Consider the following 10,231-nt stretch of genomic DNA (forward strand, 5'->3'; position numbering starts at 1 on the left):
CTTCTACCCTAAGACCAGCTATAGCTCTTAGGGTCATGGAAGCACGCAAACCCCCTGACCACGATAAGGTGGCAATCCTCCAGGGGGAAGTTTTTTATAACTTTTTTTTTTTTTCTTTTTTTTTTTCTTTTTTTTTTTTTTCAACAACAACAAATATCTGACCGTTGGCCATTTGGAGTGTCCATTTGAAAATAACAATATTCGTCTCACTCTCCAAGAAAGGGTCAAGCACAAACCCTCTGACCAGGATAAGGTGGCAATCCTCAATGGGGGAAGTTTTTTTATTACTCTTTATATTTTGTATTTTTTTTTTTTTTGTTTTGTTTTTTTTCAACAACAACAAATATCTGACCATTGGCCGGCCATTTGGAGTGTCCATATTTGAAGAAAAAAATAACAAGACAGTAGGCTATTTACCAAAAATATTGTCTTATTTCAAAAAAACTAAAATACTGTAAAAGTCTGCCACTCCTATTTTTTCACAGACTGCAAAAAGTAGCCTAGAGTCTACCTCTCTCAAGAAATGTAAAACAAATGAAAAATGGCAATATTCATCCCCCACTCTCCAAGAAAGGGTAAAGCACTACTGGGCACATGATCCACAACGGATGTGCTCCTTGCAGATGTATTTGCCACATCCCCCACATGTATTAGTTGTCTTGTTATCGTTCCTAGTGGAACAGATCTGGCACCTGCCTCGTTTTTGCCCTCTGGCCACTGGAGGATTGGAGGTGTGTGCCTCCCTCTGAACATCCTCCACTATCACCACAGCAGCCGCTGAGGCTCTTGGTAGGACAACTCTTCGTGCAATTTGGGGTTGCACCAGCGCGTACCCCAGCTGTTCCAGGAACAGCCTCCTCCGGTACAGCTTTTCGCTGTTCCAGCCTTCACTGATCTCCCTCCAAAGCACAAAAGCGTTGTAGGCACTCACATCGATGATGTTGAAGAATACAACAAGGGGCCATCGTGCAGTCATGCGTCGGCAGCTGTACGTGCCTGTGACTTTATCCAGGTTGTCAACACCACCCTTTGTGGCATTGTAGTCCAACACCATTTGTGGCTTCTTGTCCTCCCTGGTGCTGAGCTGGGCATCCTTGTGCATCGTACTCATGAGCACAACGTTCTTCCCTTTCTTGGGGCAATACGAAACAGCTGTGGCGTTCTCAGTGAAGGCAAACACTGAGGATGTAGCCTGTCTGTTCTTGATTGCAACAAGCTCAGAGGGAAGCTCTGGCTTGTTCTTGCGGACTGTCCCCAGCATGGTGACTTTCCGCTTTGCGAGTTCTTCACCAAGGGCATAGGAGGTGAAGAAGTTGTCGCACGTTATATTGTGCCCCTCCAGTCCCTCAGCCATGTCCAGGACAACCCTCATGCCCTGATTTTTTTCAGGTGCTTCCCCAGGGGCTTTGCCGGTGTAGACCTGCATATTCCAGGCATAGCTCGACTGGGCATCACATGCTGCCCATATTTTAATGCCGTATTTGGCTGGTTTACTCGGGATGTACTGTCTAAATGGACAGCGGCCACGAAACGCCACCAGACATTCATCCACAGTCACATGGGGGCCTGGGTTGTAAAGCAATGGCAGTTGCTGAACCCACTTGTCCCATACATCCCGGATAGCTGCCAGCTTGTCATGTTCTCTCCGGCCCTGTCTTTTCTCTCTGTCATCGAACCGTAGGACACGAGACATAATATGGAATTTCTTCAGAGACATGGTGGCTGGGAAGATGGCCCTTCCAGTCTCTTTATTCCACAGGCTTTCTGCTGCCTCGCCTTTGGACTTGTACACGCCCCCCAAAATGAGCAACCCGATGTATGCCTGCAAGTCAATTGCATCGATCGGCTTCCAACTGTCCCCAAACACACGACTCCCCTCTAAATTGGTCATCAAGAGTACATGGTTCTCAATTGATGGTGTCATGAGGAGCTCAAATGCAGATTTTATGTCTTGGACACGGCTAATCGCATATCGGGTTGGGCCTGGAACCATTTTGATGACATTACCAGCGCTAAGTCTACCCTGCCGTTGACGTGGGGCAGGGGACCACGACAACTTTCCATTTTTGGACAGGAAAATGTCTGCTGGTGTTCCAGTGTTGACAGGAACTTCAGCATCAAGGGTCTCATCCTCATCAGAGGACGATGCCCCATAATCAGGGTCTTCCACAACATTGTCTTCGATTTCAGACACATTTTCCTCTATGTCTACCTCTTCACTAAAAACCTGATCCAAAACCTCCTGGACAGAGAACGTCTTGTGGTTTGGCATCATCAAACTCAAAACAAGAGAGAGAGAGAGAGAGAGTATATCACAAACAGCAGCAGAGAAATGGTTTAGAAGGCAAACTCGAAACAAGAGAGAGAGAGAGAGTATATCACAAACAGCAGCAGAGAAATGGTTTAGAAGGCAAACTCGAAACAAGAGAGAGAGAGAGAGAGTATATCACAAACAGCAGCAGAGACAGCAGCAGAGAAATGGTTTAGAAGGCTGCTATGCGAGTGCTTTTATATGTTTGCTCCTCCCCCCTCCCCTCCTCCTGTTCTCACACGGCGCGGGAACGGAATGTTTGAACTGTTCCGACATCCCGCCATTCCGACAGAGTATAAATTATAAATTTATTTTCAAGACCATTTATCTCAGTGGTTTCTGCATCAATTACTAATAAAGATCTACTCACTGCTTTTTTCTGTGTTCAGGGGACTTAGGAGCACAAATAAATGGTTTCCTACTGGGATGTTCGAGGTAGAAAAACGCTAAAATGGCCACCAAACGCTACTCAAACCACACTAGTTCAGCATGTAATAGTCAGATAAACTCACAGTGATTGTTCCATTTCATTTCTTGTGTGACACTTATATGGAAAACTGAGTTTATATGTATTTGTACGTTCAGAAATTACGAAAATCACTTTTGGTCACATTCAAGACCAAGCCTAACAGTATTCAAACTGCAATAACTCGGTCTATGATGGTTGGATTGACTCACTATTTGTTTCTTTGTGTTCAGGGGACTTAGGAGCACACATAAGTAATTTCCCACTGGGGGGTATTTGGTGGGGGGGGGGTGCAATGTGCCGAAATATCTATGGAAAACTGTCAAAATGGCTGCCAAACGATATTAAACCAACAATAATTCAGTGTATGATGGTCAGATCAACTCACAATTGAATTCTCTGTGTTCAGATCACTTGGGAGCACAAAAAAGTCAATTGGATCATGTGTCTCACTCTAACACACAAAGACTTATAGTGCTTTCCAATCCTGGGGTCTATATGACCCCTGAGGAACGATGGCGTGGTCAAAATGTGTACAGAGAAATGAGAAACAATCATGCAGTTGATTTTATATTTTTCTGTGTCTCCCTGATGGATTAGGAAAAGTCATGAAATATTAGGAAGAAAAACTAATGACAACCATCTTTTTAGAGACTCTCAAAATGCCTTGGGGTCACATTGACCCCAAGGACAATAGGAGGGTTAAAAGGTTTTATGTGGTTTTAATTAGTATTTAAAATATTGAAAGAGGGACAATTGTACAAGTAGAATTGTTGTTGTTTTTAAGATGAGTGGTTTTACTTTATTTTTGTTCTATTGAACTGCTGATTTACTTCTCTTTATGACTGTTTTGGGTGTTAAAATGACACTTAAAAGGTTTTGTGTGGATATCATGAGTATATTAATGTTTGTTGTTGTTGTTTTTAGGATGAGTACTTTGACTTTTTGTTTTAATGAACTGTTATTTACTTCTCTTTATTACTGTTTTGGGTGTTAAAATGACACTTAAAAGGTTTTATGTGGATATCATGACTATATTAATGTTTGTTGTTGTTGTTGTTAGGATGAGTACTTTGACTTTTTGTTTTATTGAACTGTTATTTACTTCTCTCTATGACTGTTTTGGGTGTTAAGATGACACTTAAAAGGTTTTATGTGGTTTTAATTAGTAAATTAAAATATTGAAAGAGGGACAATTGTACAAGTAGAATTGTTGTTGTTTTTAAGATGAGTGGTTTTACTTTATTTTTGTTCTATTGAACTGCTGATTGACTTCTCTTTATTACTGTTCTGGGTGTTAAAATGACACTTAAAAGGTTTTATGTGGATATCATGACTATATTAATGTTTGTTGTTGTTGTTTTTAGGATGAGTACTTTGACTTTTTGTTTTATTGAACTGTTATTTACTTCTCTTTATTACTGTTTTGGGTGTTAAAATGACACTTAAAAGGTTTTATGTGGATATCATGAGTATATTAATGTTTGTTGTTGTTGTTTTTAGGATGAGTACTTTGACTTTTTGTTTTAATGAACTGTTATTTACTTCTCTTTATTACTGTTTTGGGTGTTAAAATGATGCTTAAAAGGTTTTTATGTGGATATCATGAGTATATTTGATGTTGTTTTTAGGATGAGTACTTTGACTTTTTGTTTTATTGAACTGTTATTTACTTCTCTTTATTACTGTTTTGGGTGTTAAAATGACACTTAAAAGGTTTTGTGTGGATATCATGAGTATATTAATGTTTGTTGTTGTTGTTTTTAGGATGAGTACTTTGACTTTTAGTTTTATTGAACTGTTATTTACTTCTCTCTATGACTGTTTCGGGTGTTAAAATGACACTTAAAAGGTTTAATGTGGTTTTAATTAGTATTTAAAATATTGAAAGAGGGACAATTGTACAAGTAGAATTGTTGTTGTTTTTAAGTTGAGTGGTTTTACTTTATTTTTGTTCTATTGAACTGCTGATTGACTTCTCTTTATTACTGTTTTGGGTATATTAATGTTTGTTGTTGTTGTTGTTTTTAGGATGAGTACTTTGACTTTTTGTTTTAATGAACTGTTATTTACTTCTCTCTATGACTGTTTTGGGTGTTAAAATGACACTTAAAAGGCTTTATGAGGATATCATGAGTATATTTGATGTTGTTTTTAGGATGAGTACTTTGACTTTATTTTTGTTTTATTGAACTGCTGATTGACTTCTCTTTATTACTGTTCTGGGTGTTAAAATGACACTTAAAAGGTTTTGTGTGGATATCATGAGTATATTAATGTTTGTTGTTGTTGTTTTTAGGATGAGTACTTTGACTTTTTGTTTTAATGAACTGTTATTTACTTCTCTCTATGACTGTTTTGGGTGTTAAAATGATGCTTAAAAGGTTTTATGTGGTTTTAATTATTATTTAAAATATTAAAAGAGGGACAATTGTACAAGTAGAGTTGTTGTTGTTTGGAGCAGGCGGGAATAAGCGGTAGAAAATGGATGGATGGATGGAGGTTGTGATGATGCATTTTAACATTAGGAAGATTATTATTTCAAGGGCATTCATCCTCATGACATTCTTCTTGTTGCCATGGCAGCCATTTCAATAAAGACGAAGAAACACGATGGAGTCACTTCGACGTGTTGGACTTAAGTATGTGCAGGGATGATGACGTCAGGCAGGATGGTGCACGAAGGAGGGGCGGATGATGGGCGGCTAGCTGACACCTCCCCGGCGGGGGCTTGACGCCGTGACAGCAGCAGCGAGACCCCTAAGTCGGATGCGAGAGTCTTCCATGTTGGAGGATGAGAGGGATGGAGGACCCCCCGCCGGCATGGCCCCGCCCACTTAACCACATGAAGACGTGACGAGCTGCAGGAGAAAATACATCGACTTGCTGGAAACAGCCTTTTTTTTTTTTTCTCTCTCTCGTCCCCTTCCAGCCGATGTTGACGTCTTCGTGTCTGCGTGCTGGAGCTCCATCGTGGGCCGCGTGGGTGCGCGGCTGCAGACGCGAGCCGCGAGGACAACAAAGAGCTCCTATTTTTTGCCGTCGGACTTCGTCATGAGCGAGCTTGCGGCTTTTTTCAAAACATGACGTCTTTTCTCGCGTTGCTGCCGGAGCCGACCCCGGCACACCTGGCCGGGATCACCTGTCAGTCACAGCAAGTCCGTGCAGCGGAGCACGTCCATCCACGCATCCGAGGTGGCGTCGCGGGGGCAGCAGCCTAAGCAGAGAAGCCCAGACTTGCCTCTCCCCAGCCACTCGGTCCAGTGTGGATGCAAAATGACGTCAAGGCATCTTTATGTCAATAAATGCTCTTCTTCTTGCTGGTGGCGAGCAGCGATGGACACTCTGGGCCGCCATTGTTGCTACACGCTTTCTTGTGAAGGTCCCGTATTAAGCAAGATGTCTACTTTATTGACGTTCAGCTGATTAGTGGATGAAAGAACTCCTTCTTTGTGGGCACAATCCCGCCTTTGAGCCGCCCTTAGCTGGCACTATACGAGCTACCAGTAGCACAAAATATAGGCTTCGCTACACGTCTTAAAGGGGGTCTGTTTACTAAAAGCATTTTTAAACGGTCTATTGGGGGGACCTGTGATAGGTACTTAGTCCAGTATGGCACCTTTAGACATGGTCAGGTTTCAAAATGCTGCAGACAGTTTTTGAGCGCCAGTCCGGGTCATTAGCTGACAGTTTTTTTAGCGCCAGTCCAGGTTCTGAACGGACAGTTTTTGAGCGCCAGTCCAGGTCCTCAGCTGACAGTTTTTGGGCGCCAGTCCAGGTCCTTACCTGACAGTTTTTTGAGCACCAGTCAGGGTCCTCAACTGACAGTTTTTGAGCGCCAGTCCAGGTCATTAGCTGACAGTTTTTTTAGCGCCAGTCCAGGTCCTGAACTGACAGTTATTGAGCGCCAGTCCAGGTCCTCAGCTGACAGTTTTTGGGCGCCAGTCCAGGTCCTCACCTGACAGTTTTTTGAGCACCAATCAGGGTCCTCAGCTGACAGTTTTAGAGCACCAGTCAGGGTCCTCAGCTGACAGTTTTTGAGCGCCAGTCCAGGTCATTAACTGACAGTTTTTTTAGCGCCAGTCCAGGTCCTGAACTGACAGTTTTTGAGCGCCAGTCCAGGTCCTCAGCTGACAGTTTTTTGAGCGCCAGTCAGGGTCCTCAGCTGACAGTTTTTGAGCGCCAGTCCAGGTCAATAGCTGACAGTTTTTTTAGTGCCAGTCCAGATCCTGAACTGACAGTTTTTGAGCGCCAGTCCGGGTCCTCAGCTGACAGTTTTTGGGCGCCAGTCCGGGTCCTCAGCTGACAGTTTAAGAGCGCCAGTCAGGGTCCTCAGCTGACAGTTTTAGAGAGCCAGTCAGGGTCCTCAGCTGACAGTTTTTGAGTGCCAGTCAGGGTCCTCAGCTGACAGTTTTTGAGCGCCAGTCCAGGTCAATAGCTGACAGTTTTTTTAGTGCCAGTCCAGATCCTGAACTGACAGTTTTAGAGCACCAGTCAGGGTCCTCAGCTGACAGTTTTTGAGCACCAGTCAGGGTCCTCAGCTGACAGTTTCAGAGCACCAGTCAGGGTCCTCAGCTGACAGTTTTAGAGCACCAGTCAGGGTCCTCAGCTGACAGTTTTAGAGCACCAGTCAGGGTCCTCAGCTGACAGTTTTAGAGCACCAGTCAGGGTCCTCAGCTGACAGTTTTAGAGCACCAGTCAGGGTCCTCAGCTGACAGTTTTTGAGCACCAGTCAGGGTCCTCAGCTGACAGTTTTAGAGCACCAGTCAGGGTCCTCAGCTGACAGTTTTAGAGCACCAGTCAGGGTCCTCAGCTAACAGTTTTAGATCACCAGTCAGGGTCCTCAGCTGACAGTTTTTGGGCGATGGAAAAAAAGACAATCGGAAGCGAAACATCTCCCTGGTTCTTCACGATGAACTGACGGTGCCGAGAATGCCGACCTCCCGGGCCCCCAGCCCAGCCCCGAACGTAACCGACCCTCCCTGGGACTCGCGGTTCGACTTCGCCAGCCAGAGTCCGACGTGGACCAACAGCGTCCTGAAGATGGCGCTCATCTCCCTCATCGTGTGCGTCTCCTTGTTCGGGAACGTGGTGGTCCTGCTGGTGTTCCAGCGCAAGCCCCAGCTGCTGCACGTGGCCAACCGCTTCGTCCTCAACCTCCTGCTGGCCGACCTCCTCCAGACCGTGCTGGTCATGCCCTTCGCCATCGCGGCCACCGTGCCCGGGGTGTGGCCCCTGGACGCCCGGCTGTGCCAAGCCTTGGTGGTGCTCATGCATCTCTTTGCGTTTGCCGGCGTCAACACCATCATGGTGGTTTCTGTGGACCGCTACCTGGCCATCATCCACCCTCTGTCCTACCCCACCCGCATGACCCCTCACCTGGGCACCAACCTGATCGCGTGCACCTGGCTGCTCAGCTTGCTGCAGAGCACTCCGCCGCTGTACGGCTGGGGCGCCATCGACTTCAACCGGCACCACGAGATGTGCTCGGTGGTGTGGTCCTACAGCTTGTCCTACTCCGTGGTGGTGGCCACCTTCTCCTTTTGGCTGCCGGTTCTGGTCATGCTGGGCTGCTACTGGATGGTGTTCCGAGCTGCCCGGCGGCAGAACGCGCTGGTCCACCCCGTACGGACGCGGTCCTACTCCCAGCCGTGCCCGCAGGACTTCCAGGGACCACAACCGCAGCAGGCCAGCACTCCGGACAAGCCCTACTCGGCCGCTCGGGTGAGGCACCGCCGCTTCCGCTACCACTGCAAGGCGGCACGCGTGGTCTTCGTGATCATGGCCTCCTACATCCTCAGCATGGGGCCCTACAGCGTCCTCAACACCATCTCCATGAGCGCCAGAGCAGACGTGCCCCCGTGGTTGTCCTCCCTGGCCCTGGTGCTCTTCTTCCTGCAGTGCTGCCTGCACCCCTACATCTACGGGTACATGCACCGCAGCGTGAGGAAGGAGTTCCTGGCCTTCCTCTGCGGGATGCTCTGCAAGCAGGGGCGCCCCGGCCAGAGCTCGGCCGCCGACACTTGCCTCACCGCCGCGGCCGGGGAAGGACGCCGCTCCGGGGCGCCGGCGCACCTGCCCGGCCTGGCCGCCAGGGTCTTCCCGCTGCAGACGTGGGAGGAGTGCACCACCTCCTCGTCCCCCACGTTCGAGAGGCGGTCCAGGGACAGCCGCAAGGACACCACCTCCACCAGCGTCAGCTCCGACAGGGAGCTCACGGTCCACGGGAAGCAGAGTACGTAGAACTACTTGGAACATTTATGGTGTTGCTCTAAAGTACCTTTAGGGGTCCGAGGGATGGGCTTGGGAACCTTTACCTTGGAATCCATTATGTTGTTCAGGAGTCTAGACCAGCGTTTCTTCGCCATTGTTCAGTTGTAATACCCTAGTCCGCCACTTGTGGCGCTCATGACAATCTCAACAAGCAGAAAGAAGCGCTTAAGAAGTTTCTCAAGCGCAGAAATTATGACCAAAGTGGTGAATCTGTTTATTTCAGAATTATAAATATTGGAAAATTAAGACTAAGATGACTCGTTTAGTGTTCAAATTTGAGTGGAGAAGTTGAAACAGGTTAAGAACCCCCCCGGTCTAGACTGTACTCCTACTTCTAAAAGTGTGGACTCTGCGGGTGCGGTCGTTTGAACGCAGTTGTCGGACTGACCCGAGTGAACAACAGGTTAAGAACCCCCCGGTCTAGACTGTACTCCTACTTCTAAAAGTGTGGATTCTGCGGGTGCGGTCGTTTGAACGCAGTCGTCGGACTGACCCGAGTGAACTCTGGTGCGGTTCTACAAGGACCAGACACGGAGGTTCTGTCTTCAAAGTGTGTTTTTTACAGGCCGTTGGTGCGATCCAAGGTCCAGAAGGTTACAAAACCTGTTCCAAGATCCGCCCAGTCAGGTCCTTGGCTCGACTTTATCACACAACTTTTGGTCCCAGGGACCAAACAGCCGAGCGAAGCGCACCAAAGTATGTTTACTTTCTGGACTATACAGCAGTTCCTCAACTAGGAGCCTGTGACGGAGCTCTTAACTCAAAACACTTGTATCTCAAATCAACATCTCTGCATGAAATTAATTGAAATCCATTTAATTGGTGCCTGACCCCCCCCCCCCCCAAGAACACAGAACATGCCTTTTTAGAAGAAAAAAGTGTATTTTTATTTATTTGGGGCGGTTTAGCTCGGTTGGTAGAGCGGCCGTGCCAGCAACTTGAGGGTTCCTGGTTCGATCCCTGCCATCGTGTCCTTGGGCAAGACACTTGACCCACCTGCGCCCAGTGCCACCCACACTGCTTTAAATGGAACTTACATATTAAAGTTCAAGTACCAATGATCCCCTTGTTCACCCCACCTGGGAGGTGAGGGGAGCAGTGGGCAGCAGCGATGACCACGCCCGGGAGTCATTCTTAGTGACTTAATTGGGTTTGAGTCACTTCACTTCACATTTAAGACG

General features: G+C 46.8%; 2 protein-coding genes across 2 annotated transcripts; one reads left to right on the forward strand and one right to left on the reverse strand.

The window, feature by feature from the left end:
• Positions 1–292: 292 nt before the first annotated feature.
• Positions 293–3,473, reverse strand: LOC133648158 (piggyBac transposable element-derived protein 4-like). The gene has a single exon (XM_062043938.1). It carries the CDS (start codon positions 2,273–2,275, stop codon positions 584–586), a length of 1,692 nt encoding a protein of 563 aa, XP_061899922.1. The 5' UTR covers positions 2,276–3,473; the 3' UTR covers positions 293–583.
• A 4,236-nt stretch (positions 3,474–7,709) lies between these two features.
• On the forward strand, positions 7,710–9,876 carry LOC133648077 (probable G-protein coupled receptor 101). The gene is made up of 2 exons (XM_062043856.1): positions 7,710–9,012; positions 9,616–9,876. Exons 1-2 carry the CDS (start codon positions 7,710–7,712, stop codon positions 9,795–9,797), a joined length of 1,485 nt encoding a protein of 494 aa, XP_061899840.1. The 3' UTR covers positions 9,798–9,876.
• Positions 9,877–10,231: the final 355 nt, after the last annotated feature.

This window comes from Entelurus aequoreus, linkage group LG04 (assembly GCF_033978785.1).
Source record: "Entelurus aequoreus isolate RoL-2023_Sb linkage group LG04, RoL_Eaeq_v1.1, whole genome shotgun sequence".
NCBI lineage: Eukaryota > Metazoa > Chordata > Actinopteri > Syngnathiformes > Syngnathidae > Entelurus > Entelurus aequoreus.